At 43.7% G+C, this 23,695-nt stretch overlaps 1 protein-coding gene across 2 annotated transcripts in view; it reads right to left on the bottom strand.

Annotated features, from left to right (window-relative positions):
• The window catches only part of anapc2 (anaphase promoting complex subunit 2), a 184,346-nt gene that overhangs the window by 81,342 nt on the left and 79,309 nt on the right, over nt 1–23,695 (bottom strand). For both annotated transcript variants that reach the window (XM_087998567.1, XM_043719833.2), the window contains exons 2-3: nt 15,482–15,683; nt 11,726–11,853 (exon numbers count right to left, since the gene is read on the bottom strand). In XM_087998567.1, the coding sequence (XP_087854693.1) occupies nt 11,726–11,853; nt 15,482–15,683 (330 nt within the window). The remainder of the gene's footprint in view (nt 1–11,725; nt 11,854–15,481; nt 15,684–23,695) is intronic.

A 23,695-nucleotide genomic window follows, 5' to 3' on the forward strand; every position in this document is an offset into this window, starting at 1 on the left:
AAGAAAGCCTTGTAATTATCTCCTGAATTTGACTGATGCTACATTTTAATTTAAGGTGTCATAACTGTATGCTGAAATAATTAATAATTTTTATTAATGGAGGGGTTTAAAAAGAGGAGATGATTCACACCTCCTCACTCTGTCATAACAACATAAACTGGGTCAAAATTGACAAGAATGGTCTGGGAGACCAGTTTTTTTCAAATATTAATTTCCTGGATATTGTCAAACTGGCTAGGGATGGAGCTATATTAGATCATGCATTGTTTAATGAAGATAATTAATGTTATGGTAATAGATCCATTGGGAAGAAGTGATTATAACCCCATTATGTTCCATGGCAAGTTCGAAAGTGATTTACTCCAAGCACATGAAAAAATCTTAAACCTAAATTAATCCAATTCATAGATACAAGGGAGAGCTGGCTCAGGTTAATTTGGTAAAGATATAATCATAATGTTTAAAAAAGATATTTATCCCATTGTAAAATAAAAACTCAACAAAAGTACCCATTTCTTAAAAAGACAAGATGCTTAAATTTAATGAAGAGGCATACAAGGTTGTGAAAAAAATAGAAAGTCTGAGAATTCAGAGTGCTTTAGAAATCAGCTACGGGCCAAACTGTTGGTCAGAAGGGGAAAAAACTGAATGTGAGCAAACTGGTGAGCAATAGAAGAACAAATTGTAAGAGGTTCTGAAAGATATATATGATAGGTCCTGTGTTCCTTAACATTTTTGGAACATTACTTGTGTCTTCCTTTGTGAAGGCAGAATCAACGTGTGTATTTAATTGGTCTACCATCTCTCTGTTCCTTTTACAACATTCCCTGTTTCTGACTGGAAGGGACCTACATTTGTCTTCACTAATTGTATCCTCTTTCTCTTTTTTGCTTCTCATTTATAGTTACAATAGTCTAAAATTCTTTAAATTCAAAGATCAAAACAGCATGGGATCAGGCCCTTCAGCCTTCCACCGACACATTTTGCCCTTCCATACTAAAACAATCTTCCCTTACAGGATCCATATCCCTCTACTCCCTTCCTATTCATGTATTTATCCAGGCACTTCTGGAATACTGTTATTGCATCTGCTTCCACCACCACCTCTGGCATTACATTCCAAGCACTCACCACCCTTTGTGTGAAAAACCTGCCCCTCACATCTCTTTAAAACTCTCTTCTCTCCACATTGCCCCCTCCTCCCACCCCCCCAACAAACCTTGAACCTGGGTCCCCTAATAATTTTCCTAATATGGAGGGGTCAAAGCTTCATACTTTCCACTCTATCCATGCCATTCACAATCTTGCAAACTTCCATCAGGTCACCCCTCAACCACCAGCAGTCCAGTCAAAACAAACCCAGTCTATCCAATCTTTCTTTATAGCTAAAATCCCCCTACCAGGCATCATCCTGGTAAACCTTGTTGTGGTTCTGTTTGCCGAGCTGGAAATGTTTGTTGCAAACGTTTCGTCCCCTGTCTAGGTGACATCCTCAGTGCTTGGGAGCCTCCTGTGAAGCGCTTCTGTGGTGTTTCCTCCGGCATCTATAGTGGCCTGTCCCTGCCGCTTCCGTTTGTCAGTTTCAGCTGTCCGCTGTAGTGGCCGGTATACTGGGTCCAGATTGATGTGTTTGTTGATGGAGTTTGTGGATGAGTGCCATGCTTCTAGGAATTCCCTGGCTGTTCTCTGTTTGGCTTGCCCTATAATGATAGTGTTGTCCCAGTCGAATTCATGTTGCTTGTCGTCTGCGTGTGTGGCTACTAAGGATAGCTGGTCGTGGCGTTTCGTGGCTAGTTGATGTTCATGGATGCGGATCGTTAGCTGTCTTCCTGTTTGTCCTATATAGTGTTTTGTGCAGTCCTTGCATGGTATTTTGTACACTACATTCGTCTTGCTCATTTTGGATATCGGGTCCTTCGTTCTGGTGAGTTGTTGTCTGAGGGTGGCTGTTGGTTTGTGTGCTGTTATAAGTCCTAGTGGTCGCAGTAGTCTGGCGGTCAGTTCTGAAATGCTCCTGATGTATGGTAGTGTGGCTAGTCCTTTGGGTTGAGGCATGTCCTCGTTCCGTTGTCTTTCTCTTAGGCATCTGTTGATGAAATTGCACGGGTATCCGTTTTTGGCGAATACCTTGTATAGGTGTTCCTCTTCCTTTTTTTGCAGTTCTGGTGTGCTGCAGTGTGTTGTGGCCCTTTTGAATAGTGTCTTGATGCAACTTCGTTTGTGTGTGTTGGGGTGGTTGCTTTCATAGTTCAGGACTTGGTCTGTGTGTGTGGCTTTCCTGTATACCTTTGTGGTGAATTCTCCGTTCGGTGTTCTCTGTACCATCACGTCTAGGAATGGGAGTTGGCTATCCTTTTCTTCTTCTCTAGTGAATCGGATTCCTGTGAGTGTGGCGTTGATGATCCGGTGTGTTTTCTCTATTTCTGTGTTTTTAATGATTACAAAGGTGTCATCAACATATCTGACCCAGAGTTTGGCAAGCCAAACAAAGAACAGCCAGGGAATTCCTAGAAGCATGGCACTCATCCACAAACACATCGACCTGGACCCAATATACTGGGCACTACAGCGGACAGCTGAAACTGACAACCGGAAGCGGCAGGGACAGGCCACTATAAATGCCGGAGGAAACACCACAGAAGCGCTTCACAGGAGGCTCCCAAGCACTGAGGATGTCACCTAGACAGGGGACGAAACGTTTGCAACAAAAATTTCCAGCTCGGTGAACAGAACCACAACAACGAGCACCCGAGCTACAAATCTTCTCCCAAACTTTGAACTGGTAAACCTTTTCTGTGCCCTGTCCAAAGCATCCACATCCTTCTCGTAGTGTGGTGACCAGAACTATAATCAACTCAGTTCAGTTCCCATCAGATTGGAAGTTAACAAACATAACACCACTGTTCAAGAAAAGAGGGAGAGGAGACAGTGAACTACAGGCCAGTCAGCCTAACATCAGTCTTTGGGAAAACGCTGAAGGCTGTTATTGAAGAAGTGCACATAGAAAAACATAGTTTAATGGAAACAAGTCAATATACTTTAATTAAAAGGAAGTTTTGTTTGAAACATTTACTAGAGTTCTTTAAACATGTACCTAGTAGGGCAGGTGTAGTTTACCACGATTTCCAAAAGGCATTTCATAGGATACCACACAAAAGATCAATATGCAAGGGCTCATGGTGTAAGGGGCAATATCTTAGCATGGTTAGGACAGGAAACAGACAAGGCATTTTCAAATTGGTACGCAATTCCTAATGAAGTGCTACTCGAATCGACAATGGAAGAGACCCAGGCCAGGCTGGAACCGATCTCGGCCATACTGCAAAAGCATGAGCAGGAGATGCAGAGTCTTCGGCAGCATGTAGAGAAGGTCGAGCAGCAGACTGCGGCATCAGAGACCACGCCGAATCAATGGTGGGATGGATCCAGGCTTTGGAAAAGCAGGTACAGACGTTAGTGGAGCAGGTCGACAACCTCGAGAATCGAGGTCAGAGAAAGAACTTTCATATTATTGGCAGAGCAAGAAGGGGATCAAGCCAGCCAGGTTTGTTTGAGCAATGGCTGCCGCATTTTCTGGGATGGGAAGCCAGGGCAGGCCTGGTGTGGATTGATCGCGTTCACCGGGTCACGGTGCGCAGGCCCAGGTCAGCCCAGCACCCCTGCCCAGTCCAAGTGTGATTTCAGTCCTATAGAGACAAACAAAAGGTTTAGAAGCTTCCAGAACACTGGGGAAGGAACTGCAGGCCCCGATCTATAAGGGATCGAAGATTACGTTGTGTAAGAACTTTTCTGTGGCAGTGATCTGTAAGAAAACCACCTTTGGTGAAGTAGAGAAGAGGTTGAGAGATCTGGATATCCAATATTCTGTAAGATACCCGACAGTGCCTTGTTTCAGTCATGCAAGGTCCGGACATGACTCAGCAAAGAAAGCAAATAATTTTTTGGACAATTTAAAATAGACTGACTGGCTCAAGCAATACAGACAATAAGTTTTTTGTTGTTTCTTTCATTCTGTTTTGTCCCTTTGATTTTTTTCTGCTTCTCTCTTCCCTGGGGTTTGGGAAGCATTATTGGAACTTTTGGGTTTTTTTCCCAGCAATAATGGAGGTTGATGCACAGGTGGGTGTGTGAAATGCCCACTTTTAATTCCTATGTTGAGATTTTTGTATCGTTTACTTTTGTTTTGCCTGGGTTTGGGGCACGGTTTCAGCTAGAAGGAGCCATAGAGGTGCTTATGAGTAGTGTGAGTGCCCCCTAGAGGCAAGGGGGAAAGTCTCCTATTTTCTGTTTTTTGTGCTGGTTGATTGTAGCTGTAGTTTTTAGAAGTTTTGTTTTAATAGATTTTGTAGTTATGTTCTTCAGGCTCTGAGCCTTGAATTGTCTCTGCTCAGCACATCATGAGTAGGGTTCTTCCTCTTGGGGGTTCACAGGCTGTTTTAGATAACTATGGCTAGTTGTTCTTCAAATGGTGCACCTGGAATATTAAGGGGAGTCACTCACTAATTAAGAGAAAGAAAGTACTTTCAAGTCTTAGAAAGAAGATGGTTGATGTCGCTCTCTTACAAGATACCCACCTTGATGACAAGGAGCATCTAAAGTTGCAGCAGGGGCACTTTGACCGATTGCTCTTTTCATCATTTAACAGTAAAAGCAGGGGAGTGGTTCTCCCGCTTCAGAAGAATCTCCCATTCCAGTTGCTAGATCAAATTAAGAATGAATATGGGTGGTCTGTGATTCTCAAAGCTTTTACACATGGTGAGAAATACGGCATTCTAAATGTTTACTGTCCCCCGGCACCCCCCACCCTTAAATATCTGACGGACGCACTTTCTAGGTTGATTGACCTTGGAATGTGCCATACTATTATAGGGAGAGACTTCAATCGCCTCATGAATCCCACAGTAGATAGGATAACCAGGGGTCTCCCGGGCACTTCCCCACAATCTAAACAATTGGTGGATTTGGGATTGGTGGATGTATGGAAAGGTCTTCACCCGGTGGGTAGGTATTTCACCCTTTTTCTCTAATCCGCACAAGTATTACACAAGGATTGATTTGTTTCTTGCTCCATTGGCTTTTTTGGATTCGGTGTTGTCCTGTAAAATTGGGAACGTAGCCATTTCTGATCATGCGGCAGTGTATTTGGGGGTTATGGACAAAGGTAATGGGGTACCTTTACAGCATTGGCACATGGACCCCCTTTCTCCTTAAGGATAGTAAGTTTATCAGATACTTCTCTTGGGAATTTAAAGGGTTTTTGGACATCAACTTGGGTACAGCCAGCAACCCATCTGCGTTTTGGGAGACTGCCAGGGCCTACGCAAGGGGTATAATCATCTCTTATTCAGCGAGTTGGAAACGACAGAGGGGAGAGCAGCAATGTCTGCTCGAGACCCAGCGGGAGACAGCAGAGATTGCATACTTTGACAGGCCAACCGTGATTAAATTACAGCAAACCACAACTCTCTGGGCTGGTCTGAATTCTGCGCTTAGTCAAACAATGAAGAGAGAGAGATCTCTTTTTGCAAAACAAAGGTGTAGGGCGATAGGCCAGGTAAATACCTGGCATATTTGGATAGGAAAGAAAGAGAGATCCACCCCCCGCCCCCCCAAGCTATCATATCTATCAGAGGGGGCACTGGGACTCTCACTTGTGACTCAAAAAAGATTAATACGTCTTTTCAAAAATTTTACTCCGAGCTGTTTCAGTCAGAGGGCTATGAGGACAGGTTGACGAAGATGGAGTCCTTTTTGAAGAACCTGGACCTTCCAGGTATGACTCCAGAGTAGGTGTCCCTTTTGTAAGGTTGCTTGACAGTGCAAGAGATACAGGAGATGGTAAGAGAGCTCCAAAGTGGTAAGGCACCCGGCCCACATGGCCTTCCGAGTGAGTTTTATAAGGAATTTATGAATATGTGGGCCGGACCAATGCTGAACGTGTACAATTATTCACACAGTCAGGACTGTCTCCCGTCCTCTCTGAGAGAAGCTAATATTTCTCTCAGCCTTAAGAGAGGGAAGGCCCCAGAGGACTGTGCTTCGTATAGGCCCATTTTGCTGCTAAAGTCTGATTTTAAAATTTTATCGAAGACACTCACATTGGAGGCTGGAGAAGGTGTTGCCCTCTATTGTAAAGGAGGACCAGACAGGTTTATTAAGGGCCGTAGGTCCTCTAATAACATTAAAAGATTACGGAACATGGTCCAGGTGTGCCAGCACAGCTCGATTACAGGCTTAGTGGTCTCCCTTGATGCAGAGAAGGCGTTTGACCGGGTGGAGTGTCAGTAACTTTATGTTCTGGAGCAGTTTAGTCTCGGTGCGGTCTTTACCAGTGGGTGGAAGTGCTATATTGTGATCCTATGGCAGGAGTCCTTACTAATGAAATAAGATCTAATAATTTTAGTATTGGTAGAGGCAGCCAGCAAGGTTATCCCCTCTCACCGCTGTTGTTCACACTGGCGATTGAGTCGTTGGCGGAGGCAATCCAGAAGGACCCCAATATAACTGCCCCGGAGGTGGCTTCAGTGGCGTGAAAGATCCCACTGTATGCAGATAATGTTCTCCTTTTCCTATCAAACCCAGCAGGGTCTGTGCCTCATTTAATACAATGTATCAATTTATTTGGCTGTTTCTCAGGATATAAGATTAACTTTATGAAGTTGTAGGCCTTGCCCGTGGTGGGGTCTTGGGCAAATACCTGAGCTTGAAGGTGAAATCTAATTCCCTTTTAGGTGGTCACAGGGAGGCTTTCTGCACCTAGGCATTTTCATTACTCCCACTTTTGACCAGTTATAGAAGGCTAAGTTATATATGCACTTGCTCGATAAGGTAAGGCAGGATCTTCAGCATTGGGAGGTTCTTCCAATATCTTGGCTAGGCCGAATGGCTCTTATCAAATGAATGTTCTTCCTCGTTTATTATATCCCGTGCGAATGCTCCGCTGATGTTGCCGAGGCAAACATTGCGCAGACTCAACGGTTGGCTCGGTTCTTTTATTTGGCATCACAGGGAATGGAGGATGGGGGGAGTGTAAACTTTCCAGATATTAAGAGGTATCAAATAAGCTCCCTACTATCCTTTGTGAATGATAGGGCTTGTGAGGACCCGAGGTCAATATGGCTGGATATCGAGGCCTCCCAGGCAAAATGACCCCTTATTAATCTGTTATTCATGAATAAGACGAGGACAGTCATGGAGTATTGTTGGAACCCAATTGTCTTCAATACGTTTAAAGTGTGGAGGCCGATGCAACAAAGCGAAGGCAGCTTATTTAAAACCTCCTTTCTCACTCTTATCGTAGGAATGCCAGGATTTTGGCCAGGGTTGATAGACTTTGGTTTTAAGTTATGGGCATCCAGGGGAGTCTCTTGTCTGGGAGACTTATCTGAGGGGGAGGTCATGTCGTCCTTCGATCAGTTGAGTCTCAAGTACGAATTGCCCAGCAGAGATCTTTTTTGTTACTTTCAGGCCAGGGACTTTATCCAGCAAAAGACTACCCTTCTATTGATCCTTATAGGTCTGACATAGAGAGGAAAGTACTTCAGACTACAGGTATTCTCTCTAATTGCACCCTGTACCATTTACTGGGAGGTGGCGCCTCGAAAGAAATTGAGCAGCTTCGTGGCATCTGGGAGCAAGAGTTGGGAGTGGACATTTCATCAGAGATCTGGGAGGGCATTTGGGAGAAGCCCTACATAGGGTTTATCTGGCCCCAGAGCAGCTTGCGAAATTCAAAAAGGGAGCATCTCCATTATACCCCAAATACAAAATAGGTATTGGCACTCTTACCCATTGTTTGTGGTCATGCCACAAGCTGTGCGAGTATTGGGGCACTAGAGCAAGTGTCATGGAGGTGGTCCTGGGGACTGAGGTCAAGGTAGATCCCGTGTCTCTTATCCTGAGCCAGCCAAATTTGCCTTCCTTAGATGAGCATGGGAAAAAGCTGTTCAATATTCTTAATATTGTGCAAGGAAGAACATTCTGATGAGTTGGGTCTTGGAAAGCCCTCCAGGCCTGCTGGGATGGCTTGGATGAGTAATGGAACACATGCCCCTGAACTTCCTTCCAAGTATGGTGCACCAGAAAACACAACTTTTCTACAAGACATGGCGGCCCTTTCTGAACCATCTAGAAGCATATTTGTCTGCTATATTATCTAGGGCTATTGTTTAGCCATGAGACCCAGGCCTGATGAGCTGGGTGCCCTGAGGGAGTGAGGGGGAGAATCCAGAATAAATATGGGTATGCTAAATGCTGCTCCTGGTCATGGGGAGCTTGGGGGGAGGGGGTTGCGCTGAGTGAAGTAATTTAATTTAATTTATTTTGTTCAATTTTTTTATTGAATTGTAGTAAGGGTAGCTTTTTTTATTATTTGTTTTGTAGAGTGGAGTAGTGGTTAGTTTATTGTAATTGTTGTTGTGCTCAGATTGTTTTTTTTGTAATTTTATAATTGTGTAAAAAATAAAAATCTTTTCAATAAAAAAAACTGAAACTAAAAAGCATGGCCTTCTCTTAACATACAGAATAAAGCAATATATATCAGAGCTTTAGATAACTTCTCCACTTCAGAACAAAATTTCCCAAATAGTACTATATAATGAATGTTCATCGCACTAATTTAACCCATTCACTTAATCTATCATTATCCCTTTGTAACATCCTGCTCTGGTCTGCACAACATACTCTGTCTCTTATTGTCTATAAGCAAATATGTATTCATTCTACTCCTTCATTCAAGATGTTCATTTTTCCAAGCACAGTATAGTGTCCCCCAACCACCCCGGTACCTGCGGGTAATATGTTCCAAGACCTACTGCTGAAGCCCAAAACTGCGGAAAGCTGCAAACCCATTCATTTTAAATGGGAAACTTACCTTCCTAGCAGCCTCCTGGTCCCTGGCTCGAGAATGTTCCCTTTTATATGTTCAGGCCACGATAAATCACAGGTAACTGAAACTGCAGTAACCAGACCCCCGGATATGGGGCCACCCTGCATTCATTCATAGGATATGGATGTCATTAGTTGGGCTAGTGATTACTGCACAACACTAACTGCTCTACAAGATAGTGGTGAGTTGCTTTCTTGATCTGCTGCAGTTCATTTGATATAGATGCACCTACAATTGCTGCATTTGGATATGGGCTGCTTCAATATCTAAGGAGTTGCAAATGATGCAGAGCATTGCACAATCATCAGTGAACATCCCTCTGTAGCTGATGCAGTTTATATGGATTTCAGCAAGGCCTTCAAGACAAAATCCCACATGGGAAACTGATGAAAAAGATAAAAGCACATGGAATCTACTGTAACTTTGTATGTTGGATCCAAAATTGGCTTAGTGCTAGGACATAGAAGGTGGTGGTAGAAGACTGTTTGTGTGACTGGAGCCTGGTGTGCAGTGGTGTACCACAAGAATCTGTGCTGGGTCCCTTGTTTATATATCACAAATAATAATGTAGTTGATAATGTTGGAAGGTGATGATAAGTTTGCAGATAACACAAAGATTGGCTGGGTGGTTGTCACTGAGGAAGAAGGCCTTCAGTTTCAGGAGGATATAGATGGATTGGTTAGATGGGCAGATCAGTGACAGTTGGAACTTAACCCAGGTAATTGTGAGGTGATGCACAGTGGAAGAAAAAAAACAAGACAAGGGAGATTCCTGATGAAGGGCTTTTGCCCGAAACGTCGATTTTGAAGCTCCTTGGATGCTGCCTGAACTGCTGTGCTCTTCCAGCACCACTAATCCAGTACTCAATAAATGGCAGGTTACTAGGAAGCTCAGAGGAACAGAGGGTCCTGAGGCAGCAGGGCAAGTAACTTAGGCATAAGGGACACTTGTCTTCATGAGTCAAGGTATAGATTTTAAGAGAAGAGGGCTTATGCTTGAACTGCACAAGACTTTGTTTAGACCACAGCTGGATTACTGTGTGCACTTCTGGTCTCCACACTATAGGCTGCATGTGATTGCACTGAAAGCGGCACAAAGGAGATTCATCAGAATGGTTTCTGGGATGGGGCATCTTAGCTAAGAAGAGAGGCTGGATAAGCTGTTTAGAGGGAACTTGACAAAACCTTTCCTCACCTTTGAGTGTGGTTGGGGCCTGGAACACACTGCCAGAGGAGGTGGTGGAGGCAGGTAAACTCTCATCCTTTAAAAAGTACTTGGATGAGCACATGAAGTGTCATAACATTTAAGGCTATGGGCCTAGTGCAGGACACTGGGATTAATGTGAATTTCATGAAACTGACTCAATGGGCTGAAGGGCCTCTTCTGTGTTGTATGATTCTATGTGGCTGACCTTATATTGGAGGGAAGGTCACTAACGAAGCAGTTGAAGATGGTTTGGCCTCAGACACTAACCTGAGGAACTCCTGCAGAGTTGTCCTGGAGCAGAGATATTTGACCTCCAACAGCCACAACCATCTTCCTTTGTGCCAGGTATGACTACAACAAGAAGAATTTCCCCTGATTCTGACTGATTCCAGTTTTGCTACAGCTCCTTAATGCCACATGGTCAAATGTGGCGTTGATGTTAAGGGCACTCTCACCACCTTGACGTAGATGATGAAAGCCTGAGGTTCCAGTATAGATCCCAAAAGAATACCACTTGTCACAACTTGATCATCCAAGAATATTTCCTTTATCCCTACTCATTGTCAACTACTTCCGAATGAATTTCCAACCCATTCACAAGCTTACTACCAATCCCTCGTGCTTTCAGTTGTGATTTCCTGGAGTGAAATATGACGTGACTTTTCCTGGAAGAGGCTGCTAACCTGCTTCCCTGGTCAAGAAATCCACTGCTTGGCATCACAGTCACAGGATAAAGGTTCAGCCATTTAGAACTGGAATATAGAGAAACATTTACATTCACAGAGTTGGGAAGCTTTGGAATATTTTCAGATGTTAAGACATTTATCACGTAGGACACTCTTATTTTTTTCTTCATTAGTCCGCTTCCATCTCAATCCATGCTCATCCCCATCTCATTGGTCTGAGATCTATTTCAACAAACTTATTCATTGTTCCATTAGGACCTTGGACCCAGCCATGTTGAGTTGGAGCCCACTGCAGCAGTGCAATTTCTTCTTATACCAGTAATGGTCCCAAGAAACAGATCCCTTATTTTGATGATATATTTGCTTTCCTGGTCTGCTTGTCCCTGTATCAAGTAACATGTGGCTCAGATAGTAATGCAAGTTATTTAATTTGGCTCCCAATATTGTCACTGTTCTTTGTTCAGACAAAGTCCTGGTATGTTAATAAAAAACAAACTGTGGATACTGAAGATCTGAAGCAAAAACAGAAATTGCTGGAGAAACTCAGCAGGTCCTAGAGTCAGAGATGTACATCACGGAAATAGACTCTTTGGTCCAACTCATCAATGCCGAGCAGATATTCCAAATTAATCTAGCCCCGTTTGCCAGCACTTGGCCCTTCTTATTCATATACCCATCCAGATGTTCATTAAATGTTTAACTGTACCAACCTTTTCTCATCATAGATGCTGCCAGACCTCCTGGTTTTTACTTAACCCATTACAGTCAGGAGCATAACTTAGTGACCATATGTTACTGCATTCAATAGCTCAGTGACATAACAAAGGTAGTGCACTCGAAAATACATAAGCGCATACCACTCAGATTCCAGGTGGCTGCTCAATGAGCCTATGTAAACATAATCTTATGTTGTGCATAGTCCAAGTCAAGTTGCTGAACACTCACCATATCATCTTCAGTTGAGGATTCCGTACTGTGCAGAGAGTTGTTCCTCCCAGAAACTGATTCATCAAGCTTCTGTTCCTGCCATGTGTTGAATGACATTGCATGTTTAGGAGCGTAGTTTGTCAAAGCTGCATGAAAAGAGGGATCAAAAATTGACAGGAGAGGGATTGACAAAAATCATTAGCTTTTAGAGAAGGATGGAATCACATCAGATGATAAATGAATCACCTGGAATCAAAGTACTACTATGTGAGCAATGCTAAAGTTTCTGCACATTAACCTGTGGAGTCAACCCAAAGCATAGTAGAGCACATCTAGTGGAGATACGTAGCATTAAACTCTACACTGAATATCACAGGACTGAAATTACAAAGTTGGAAAAGTGACAGAGTCTGTGGATCACTCACCAGTGCCAGGCTCTGATGCAACTAAAGGTCTCAATGTGCACTGTTTTATGTAATGTCTTTACATAACTCCCGTCCTCCTCAGCATACCTCCTTAACTACAGCATTCTTCAAAGTAATCAACACATGTGGGCGGCATGGTGGCACAGTGGTTAGCACTGCTGGCTCACAGCACCGGAGACCCGGATTCAATTCCCGCCTCAGGCGACTGACTGTGTGGAGTTTGCACATTCTCCCAGTGTCTGCGTGGGTTTCCTCCGGGTGCTCCGGTTTCCTCCCACAGTCCAAAGATGTGCAGGTCAGGTGAGTTGGCCATGCTAAATTGCCTGTAGTGTTAGGTAAGGGATAAATGTAGGGGTATGGGTGGGTTGCGCTTCGGCGGGGCGGTGTGGACTTGTTAGGCCGAAGGGCCTGTTTCCACACTGTAATGTAATCTAATCTAATAATCTAATGACTGTTTTATGTTATACCTACTGACCAACGCTTAATTAAACAACACACCCTTATGTGCTGCTTTCAAGAGAAAACATGCTTAATAAAAGTATCAATAAAAACATTTTTAACATCAAATTCACTAAAAGGAGAGATCAGGGTAGGTGACCAAAAGTTCAGTCAAAGAAATAGATTTTAAGGAGCATCTTGAAAGAAAGGTGAGAGAGAGTTGGAAAAGTTTGGGCTGTGGAAATTCCAGAGAATTAGTCAAGACAGTTAAACATATCAATGCTAAAGATAAAGAAATTAAAATCAGGGAATGCCAAAAGGTCAGAAATGAAACAGCTCTCAAATTTATAGGCTGGTCAGGTTGGAGGTAGCTATAGAAGGCAGGGTGAGGTCATTCAGGGATTTGAAAATAAAGATAAGGACTTTAAACCTGGAGCATGGATGAAAAAGACATCATAACAGTTGAGATATGTTAAGCATTTCAGATAAATACAAGTTTAATTCCATAGGGATGGAAGATGAGGGACCGACCAGGAGGGCATTGGATTATTCAAGTCTAGAGATAATGAAACCATAGGCAACTTTAATAGAGAGAAATCACTAGCTTTAACCACTGACGCACAGCACAACATCACCTGTACCAAGTATTAACTCACATCCAGTTTGACACAACCACTCCAAAGTTGACCATTGATCCATCTCACTAAACATTGATGGTTAGCCTTACTTGTATGCCCATCAGCTACATCTGACTTGCTCACATTGTGCTGAACACTACATCTGAACACCATGGAGAAACACAGCTAAATTGGAACATCGCCCACCATTTTCTTCTCTTCTTGAAGTAACTCATTTACTTTCCCCTCTGCAGGTCAGTCTCAGTCAATTACACCTCGTTCTGCAAGAATGGTCTTATGCTCAACATTAGTAACTGACCAAGTCGTTTTTATATTCTATGATCTAGCTGGGTAAATACAGAAACCACATCAAAACCCATGCATCAGAACACTTAATTTATTATCCAAACATTAATTTGTGGGCGGCACGGTGGTTAGCACTGCTGCCTCACAGCGCCAGAGACCCGGGTTCAATTCCCGCCTCAGGCGACTGTGTGGAGTTTGCACGTTCTCCCCGTGTCTGCGTGGGTTTCCTCCGGGTGCTCCGGTTTCCTCCCTCCATCCAAAAAGATGTGCAGGGTCAGGTGAATTGGCCATACTAAATTGCCCATAGTGTTAGTGTTAGGTAAGGGGTAAATGTAGGAGTATGGGTGGGTTTCGCTTCGGCGGGTCGGTGTGGACTTGTTGGGCCAAAGGGCCTGTTTCCACACTGTAATCTAATCTAATTAAGCTTTTGTTTTCGTTTACCTTCAAACTTTTCATTACTGGCTTTAAGGAGCAGGAATTTTGGACTATTTCCCTAATAACCACTAGGTAGCACTGTTGTTCCAGTTCAGCCTGGAACTCAAAGCAGGCACTCTCACACAAGACCATAAGACATAGGAGTGGAAGTAAGGCCATTCGGCCCATCATGCCAGCTGACTGCCCAATTGTGTGCAGTTTTGAATGGGTCACCTGATAACTGGGGGATGCAAAGAATTAAGCTCTCCTGAATTCATCATCCAGTTGTCAAGAACAAACAGGAATGCTGGGTACACACTATAGACCAAACCCTGTTGATAGCCCTGTGAAAGAGAAGATAGCACAATAATTTAAGTACCTATTCTTCCAATACAGCAGAAGTTTCAGGGACTTGTAGCTGTCATGCTTGACACACGTTACGAATGCAAGGTTTTTATAATTATAATTTAGATCTGTCCCTTTAATTCTAGGTAAAATGGAATTGTCAAGTGGGTACAAATTCTGCCGGACTACAAGCCAACATGACTTGTCATCGTAGGAACGGATATCATAGGGGTGGAAAGCACAGGTTGAGAAACTCACTGAGTGGTAAGGTGAAAAATATTCACATCTGAAAGCAAAGATAACAACAGCTGGCTCAACTACTGTCTCAAATTTTCCGGTCAGAAAAGAGAGAGAGACAGAAAGTACGATCTCAGAATAATAATTAAAGCTGCAGCTAGTGTGGTGAGAAGAGATCAGCGTGCTGCCTTTCAGTCGAGAACCTACCAGGGAGAACATGGTCTCAAATCAAAGGCATTCATGCCTTATCAATGGGAAGACTCTAGAAGAATAATTTTGGATTGGTGGGATATTGCCAGTTGTCAACTTTGGGGCAGCACAGTGACTCAGTGGTTAGCACTGCGGCCTCACAGCACCAGGGTCCCAGGTTCGAATCCAGCCTCTGGCGACTGTCTGTGTGGAGTTTGCACGTTCTCCCCGTGTCTACGTGGGTTTCCTCTGGGTGCTCCGGTTTCCTCCCACAGTCCAAAGATGTACAGGTTTGGTGAATTGGCCATGCTAAATTGTCCATAGTGTTAGGTGCAGGGGTAAATGTAGGGGAATGGGTCTGGGTGGGTTACTCTTCGGGAGGGTCGGTGTGGACTGGTTGGACCGAAGGGCCTGTTTCCACACTGTAGGGAATCTAATCTTCACCAGAAACAGAGAAGTGCCTTTTAACAGTGACATAACATTATGACTCTGCAAGTTGGGAAGAGCAAATCCCTAATCTTGTTGGAAGCTGGGAGCGATTTTAGGCTAGTTCTTATAAGAGAAGTATAACTGTGACATGGAATTTTCAGTTAGTTAAAAATGTTTGAGGGAAAATATATCTTTTTAGTTTAGAGTAATAATTGTCTATTAAGCTTTTTTTAATGAATGCTGCTTTTAGCTTGTTTGTTGCAGTAAAAATCTTAAAACCTGAAATCCTGACATGGAATTTCTTTAGGTCAGTCATTAGAAATGAAGTATCTTTTTAAAAGTTCTTGGTGTCAAAAGGGATCATACCAACATACCTGAGACGACAGTGTTAGTCCGCAAGGGGCTGCTCGGTGTTGTGGGAGAGCTGGTGTAGCTGGGACGTGGAAAGAAGAATGTTGAGGACTGCTCCTCTTCATCGTTGTCACTCTCCTCAGATTCCTCCTCCTGTATGAGGGAGTTCTCTGATGGATACTCAAATGTCGTATGCAGACTGGAGTCATTGAAAGAAATCTTCATCTGACAAAAGAAAATAAGATGGATCACCAACCAGGGCATGAGCTTCACACAGTCTCCTCCTCAAATACTAATGCTCAGTCAGACCCCATATAGCCTCATCACTACAAATAAATAATATTCGTTCAGACCCACAGCTCCAGCTCCAAATGCACATCTCCCACATCTTAATTCCTCCCCATCTGGTCCACAAAGCAGTGAAACAGCTGAGGCAGTGATTCCTTTGGTATAATATTCCTTTTAAAAATCCAATTATAACATTTTATCAGTCGACTGCAGGGATAGCAGCCTGCAGTGGTTACAATAAAGGATAGCAACTACAGGTTGCAAACTCAAAGCTGCAAAGTCTGATAATAAACATAGAAAATAATAGGAGAAAGTCATTCAGCCCTTTTGAGATTGTTCTTCCATTCAACATGGTCATGGCTGAGCATCCAGTTCAGTACTCCTCCTCCCTTGGCCCCAAACCCATTGATCCATTCAGCCCCAAGAACTATATCTAACTCTTTCTTGAAAACATTCAATGTTTATATCTCAACTGCTTTCCATGGCAGAGAATTCCATAGGCTCACCACTTTCTGGAGGAAGAAATTTCTCCTCACCTCAGTCCTAAATGCCCTACTCCATAGTATCATGATCCCTGGTCCTGGGGAACATCCTTCCGATATTCATTGTATCTAGTCCTGTTAGAATTGTAATATCTTCCATGAGATCGCTCTCATTTTTCTAATTCACCTTCCTGTTTTGCTCCTAACATGGAAAACCTCACATTTATTCACATTATCTTTCATCCACCATGCACTTGCCCATTCACTCAGCTTATCCAAATCACACTGAAGTATCGCTGCATCCTCCTCAGAGCTCATCCTCCCACCCAGCTTTGTTCATCTGCAAAATTGGAGATATATTTAATTCCCTCATCTAAAACATTATATATTGCAAATGGCTGCGTCCAAGCATTGACCCCTGCAGTATCCCACTAATCACTGCCTACCACTCTGAAAATGACCAGCTTATTCCTACTGTTTCCTGTCTCTGTCTATAATTGAGCTGGCACCAAAGATTAAAAAAAAGCTGTCAGAATGCACTAAATGCAATTCATTCACTGAAACAACTTTCCAATCACACATGATTTGGCCTATTTGTACCTTTAGACCCAAGTTGTGATTGACACTTAACCTGCTGCAATTACTTAGGGGGTAGCCACTTGGTCATCTGTTCAATGAGGGTTGGCATTAAATGCAAGATTTGCTATCATCCCAGACATCTTGAGAACAAAGAAACACATCTTACAATCTGGGATTTACTGCACGTTTCTGTGCAATAAATCATGCAAAACCATGAGGTTTCCACACAGGGTGACCTGTGTAACAGGCCTGCCTCTACTTGCTTACAATGATCATTAGTCATTCGTTCTTTGATCAAGATTCCAGCCAAAATAAAACTTCCCATTACAATGAATGATGGTTACTGAGAAACTGTCCAAGTGAGGAGTAACAACTGAACGCAATTTGGAGACAATGATTTGTTTAATTCTGGGGTACAACGTGACATGGTGGAATCTGGAGTAAAACGAAAAAGTGAAGGAAGGTGCCAGAGAGGTTTGACAGTAAGGCCATTCGGCCCATCGAGTCCACTCCGCCATTCAATCATGGCTGATGGGCATTTCAACTCCACTTACCCGCATTCTCCCCGTAGTCCTTAATTCCTTGTGACATCAAGAATTTATTAATTTCTGCCTTGAAGACATTTAGCGTCCCAGCCCCCACTGCATTCTGTGGCAATGAATTCCACAGGCCCACCACTCTCTGGCTGAAGAAATGTCTCCGCATTTCTGTTCTGAATTTACCCCCTCTAATTCTAAGGCTGTATCCACGGGTCCTAGTCTCCTCGCCTAACGGAAACAATTTCCTAGTGTCCACCCTTTCCAAGCCATGTATTATCTTGTAATTTTCTATTAGATCTCCCCTTAATCTTCTAAACTCCAGTGAATACAATCCCAGGATCCTCAGCCGTTCCTCGTATGATAGACCTACCATTCCAGGGATCATCCGTGTGAATCTCCGCTGGACACGCTCCAGTGCCAGTATGTCCTTCCTAAGGTGTGGGGACCAAAATTGGACACAGTACTCCAAATGGGGCCTAACCAGAGCTTTATAAAGTCTCAGTAGCACAACAGTGCTTTTATATTCCAACCCCCTTGAGATAATTGACAACATTGCATTCGCTTTCTTAATCACGGACGCAACCTGCATGTTTACCTTTAGAGAATCCTCAACTAGCACTCCCAGATCCCTCTGTACTTTGGTTTTACGAATTTTCTCACCGTTTAGAAAGTAATCCATGCTTCTATTCTTTTTCCCAAAGTGCAAGACCTCGCATTTGCTCACATTGAATTCCATCAACCATTTCCTGGACCACTCCTCCAAACTATCTAGATCGTTCTGCAGCCTCCCCACTTCCTCAGTACTACCTGCCTGTCCACCTAACTTTGTATCATCGGCAAACTTCGCTAGAATGCCCCCAGTCCCTTCATCCAGATCATTAATATATAATGTGAACAGCTGCGGCCCCAACACTGAACCCTGCGGGACACCGCTTGTCACCGGCTGCCATTCTGAAAAAGAACCTTTTATCCCAACTCTCTGCCTCCTGTCAGACAGCCAATCCTCAATCCATACCAGTAGCTCACCTCGAACACCATGGGCCCTCACCTTGCTCAGCAGCCTCCCATGTGGCACCTTATCAAAGGCCTTTTGGAAGTCTAGGTAGACCACATCCACTGGGTTTCCCCGGTCTAACCTACTTGTCACCTCTTCAAAGAACTCCAACAGGTTTGTCAGGCACGACCTCCTCTTACTAAATCCATGTTGACTTGTTCTAATCTGACCCTGCTCTTCCAAGAATTTAGAAACCTCATCCTTAAATGATGGATTCTAGAATTTTACCAACAGAGGTTAGGCTAATTGGCCTATAAATTTCCATCTTTTGCCTTGATCCTTTCTTGAACAAGGGGGTTACAACAGCGATCTTCCAATCATCTGGGACTTTCCCGGACTCCAGTGACTTTTGAAAGATCTCAACCAACGCCTCCGCTATTTCCTCAGCCACCTCCCTCAGAACTCTAGGATGTAACCCATCAGGGCCAGGAGATTTATCAATTTTAAGACCTTTTAGCTTTTCTAGCACTTTCTCTTTTGTAATGGCAACCATACTCAACTCAGCCCCCTGACTCCCGTTAATTGTTGGGATATTACTCATGTCTTCCACTATGAAGACTGACGCAAAGTACTTATTAAGTTCTCCTGCTATTTCCTTATCTCCCATCACTAGACTTCCAGCATCAGTTTGAAGTGGCCCAATGTCTACTCTTGCCTGTCGTTTGTTTCTTATGTATTGAAAGAAACTTTTACTATCATTTCTAATATTACTGGCTAGCCTACCTTCATATTTGATCGTCTCCTTCCTTATTTCTCTCTTTGTTATCCTCTGTTTGTTTTTGTAGCCTTCCCAATCTTCTGATTTCCCAGTGCTCTTGGCCACTTTATAGGCTCTCTCTTTGTCTTTGATAGATTTCCTGACTTCCTTTGTCAGCCATGGCTGTCTAAGCTCTCCCCGGATAATCTTTCTCTTCTTGGGGATGGACCTCTGTACAGTGTCCTCAATTTTACCCACAAACTCCCGCCATTTTTGCTCTACTGTCTTCCCTGCTAGGCTCTGCTTCCAGTCTATTTTCGTCAGTTCCTCTCTCATGCCCTCATAGTTACCTTTATTTAACTGTAACACCATTACATCCGATTTTGCCTTCTCTCTTTCAAACTGCAGACTGAACTCTACCATATTATGATCGCTACTTCCTAAGTGTTCCCTTACTTTAAGATTTTTATAAAGTCTGGTTCATTACATAGCATTAGGTCCAGAATTACCTGCTCCCTTGTGGGCTCCATGACAAACTGTTACAAAAAGCCATTCTGTAAGTATTCCATGAATTCCCTTTCTTTGGATCCACTGGCAACATTATTTACCCAGTCCACCTGCATATTGAGCCCAGTCCACCTGCATATTGAGCCCAGTCCACCTGCATATTGAGCCCAGTCCACCTGCATATTGAGCCCAGTCCACCTGCATATTGAGCCCAGTCCACCTGCATATTGAGCCCAGTCCACCTGCATATTGAGGTGGAGCATCTCAGTACCTATGTGGAGAATCTCAGTGAGGACTTCAGATTCAGAATGCTCCAGTTTTACCACTGTGCTTGTGAAACACAGCTCAAACAAGGAACTCCAAATAGTTAACTTGAAATTTGGTATCAAGAAGTAGGGGTCTAGATCAAAATGACCATATGACCTACTCCTGTTTCTGTTTCCTATGGGATATTCAATCCAAAATGAAGATCAAAGACAGGGGAAAAATCCTAATAGCCAGAGATTTCTGACTTCTAAAAATATGCACGTATCTCAAGTGGGACAAAAAAAAATTGCTGGAGAAACACAGCATCTGTGGAGAGAAAACGGAGTTAACATTTTGAGTCCAGTGATCCTCCATCAGAATTGATAGCAGCTAAGAAAAAGTGGCATTTATGTTATTGATGGGGTAGTGGTGGGGGTAGGGAAGAAGTGAGAAAGGTTTGAACACTCCCCAAGGGATTGCGAATAATTAAAGCAACATATTTTCTTCAATGGAACTTGACGGATTACCTGGTGTTAACCTAGGCAGCAGAAAAAACAATGGCAGAAACAGCCCTCTTGACCCTGCAAAGTCCTCCACACCAACATCTGAGGGTTAGCGCTGAAGTTGGGAAAGCTGTCTCACAGACTTCCTTCTGAAGGACTTATATCCGAAACGTTGACTCTCCTGCTCCTTGGATGCTGCCGGACCTGCTGTGCTTTTCTAGCACCACCCTTTTCGTCACAGAGTAGCCAAGCAACAGCTTCACATAGTCATACTCTCGGAATCACACTGTACACTGTCACAGACACCACCATCCTCATCCCTGGATATGCTCTGCCTTACCGGCACAATGGTATAGAGCTCAGAGGAGGGAGCTGCTCTGAGACTCCTCAACATTGACTTCAGACCCCATGAAGTCTCATGGCTTCAGCTTAAACTTGGGCTAGGAAACTCTTGATTAGCACATAGCATCCTCCCTCAGCTGATGAATTGGCACTTCTCTATGTTGAACTCCACTTAAAGGAGGCATCGAGGATAGCAAGGGCACAGAATGTACTCTGGGTGGGGGATTTCAAAGTCCACCACCAAAAGTGGCTCAACAGTATTATTACAGATTGAGCTGGTCAGGTCCTAAAGGACATAGCTGCCAGACTGGGTCTGCAGTAGGTGGTGAGGGAACCAACAAGAGGGGATAAAACATTCCTGACCTCATCCTTATCAACATGTCAGCTGCAGATGTATCTGTCCATGACAGTATCAGTAAGAGTGACCATCGTACAGTCCTTGTGGAGACGAAGTCCCACCTTCACACTGAGAATAAATTCCAACGTGTTGTGTGGCACTATCACTGTATTAAATGGGACAGACTTTGAACAGGTCAAGCAACTTAAGACTGGCTATCTATGAGGCACAATGGGCCATTAACAGCAGCAGAACTGTACACCGGCACAATCCATAACCTCATAGCCCAACACATCCCCACTCAACCATTACCATCAAGCCGGGTCATCAACCCTCATTCAATGGAGAGTACAGGAGGACATGCCAGGAGCAGCACCAGGCATACCTGAAAATGAGGTGTCAATGTGGTGAAGCCACCAAACAGGATTACTTGCCAAACAGCAAAAGTAGCAAGTGCTAGACAGAGCAAATCAATGGATCAGATGTAAGCTCTGTAGTCCTGCCACATCCAGTCGTGAATGGTGACGGACAATTAAACAACTCACTGGGGGAGGCGGCCCCACAAATATCCCCATCCGCAATGATGGAAGAGTTCAGCACATCAGTGTAAAAGATAAGGCTGAAGCTTTTGCAGAAATCTTCAGCCAGAAGTGCCAAGTAGTTGATCCATCTCAGCCTCCTTCAGTGGTCCCCAGCGTCACAGATACCAGTCTTTAGTCAATTCGATTCACTCCCCATGATATCAAGAAATGGTTGGAGACACTGGATACTACAAAGGCTACAGGCCCTGACAACATTCCAGCAATAGTACTGAACTCCAGAATTTGCCGCTCCCCTAGCCAAACAGATCCAGTACAGTTATAACACTGGCATCTACCTGACAATGTGGAAAATTGCCCTGTACTTCTAAAAGCAGGACAAATCCAACCTGGTCAATTATTGCCCCATCAATCTACACTCCACCATCATCAGTAAAATGATGGAAGGTGTCATCAACAGCATTATCAAGCAGCACCTGCTCAGCAATAACCTGCTCAGTGAGGCCCAGAATGGGTTCCCCCCAGGGCCACCCAGCTCCTGACCTCATTGCAGCCTTGGTTCAAACATGGACAAAGCAGCTGAATCCCAGAGAGGAGAGGAGAGGAGAGTGACAGCCCTTGACTGCATTCAATCAAGAGTGGCAACAAGGAGCCCTAGCAAAACTGGAATCAATGGGTATCAGGGGGCAAACTCTCCAGTGGTTAGTGTCATACCTGACAGATAGGAGGTCAGTCATCTCAGCTCCAGGACATCTTTGCAGGAGTTCCTCAGGGCAGTGTCCTTGGTCCAACCACCTTCAACTACTTCATTATATGACCTTCCTTCCATCATAAGGTCAGAAGTAGGGATGTTTGCCAATGACTGCACAATGATAAGCACCATTCACAACTCCTCAGATACTGAAACATGTTCAAGTGCAACAAGATCTGGACAGTATCCAGATTTTGGCAGACAAGTGGCAAGTAACATTCGTGCCAGACAAATGTCAGGCTATGACCATCACAAATAAGAGACAATCTAACTACCACCCCTTGGCATTCAGCAGTGTTACCATCACTGATTTCCCCACTAACATCATCCTGAGGATTATCCATCTACAAGGTACAAGTCAGGATTATGATGGAATATTCCCCACTGGCCTGGATGAGTGTAGCCCCATCAACATCCAAGATGCTGGACACCATAGAGAACAAAGCAACCCACTTGATTGGCACAACATCCACAAACATTCACACCCTCCACAATCAAAACGCAGTAGCAGCAGTGTGTACTATCTACAAAATGCACTGCCGAAATTCACCAAAGATCCTCAGACAGCACCTTCCAAACCCACAACCACTTCCTGCTAGAAGTCAATGCAGCAGATCTATGGGACCACTACCTTCAAGTTCCCTCCAAGCCACTCACCATCCTGACTCGGAAATTATTCCCCATTCCTTCACTGTCACTGGGTCAAACCCGTGGAATTCCCTCCCTTATGGCATTGCAGGTCAACCCACAGCAAGTGGATTGCAGTAGTTTAAGAAGGCAGCTCACCACCACCTTCTCATGGGCAACTTGGGACAGGCAATAAAGTGCTGGCACAGCCAGCAATATTCATTGTCCCACAGATGAATGAAGAAACAAAATACAAACGCACACATTTGTATAATATAATATAAATTCACAGGTCTCTTTAATGTAGAAATGTGCCCCAGAAAACTTCATATAGAGGCATTAGGAGGAAAGCAGATTCCAAAGCAAAGAGGCATTAGGTTTCACTGAGGGAAGTCCAGAGCATGAGCCTTGCCAACTAAAGGTATAGTGGAGAGCGACATGAATAACTAAAAAGATTGTAAAAGAGGGAAAGTTCGAGAGAGGAAAGTATTGCAGCATTTGCAGGAGATCAGAGAAAGAGATCAAGCCTGTGGTGCAATTTGAATACTGGATTCAAATTTTAAATATTACCTCCCAGTTCCTCAAATGGTGTTAAGACTGATTCGCAACTAGGACTTAGTGTAGACTTAGGTGGCAGAGTTTTGGATGAGTTGAAGTTTACAACTTTTTTTTTCCAAAAATATACTTTATTCATAAATAATTTGATGGTCTGTACAATTGGTCATGCCATACGTATGTAAACATTT

The sequence above is a fragment of the Chiloscyllium plagiosum genome, unplaced genomic scaffold (genome assembly GCF_037043375.1).
Source record: "Chiloscyllium plagiosum isolate Xiang-an unplaced genomic scaffold, Cpla_swu_hap1 HiC_scaffold_21, whole genome shotgun sequence".
Classification (NCBI taxonomy): Eukaryota; Metazoa; Chordata; class Chondrichthyes; order Orectolobiformes; family Hemiscylliidae; genus Chiloscyllium; species Chiloscyllium plagiosum.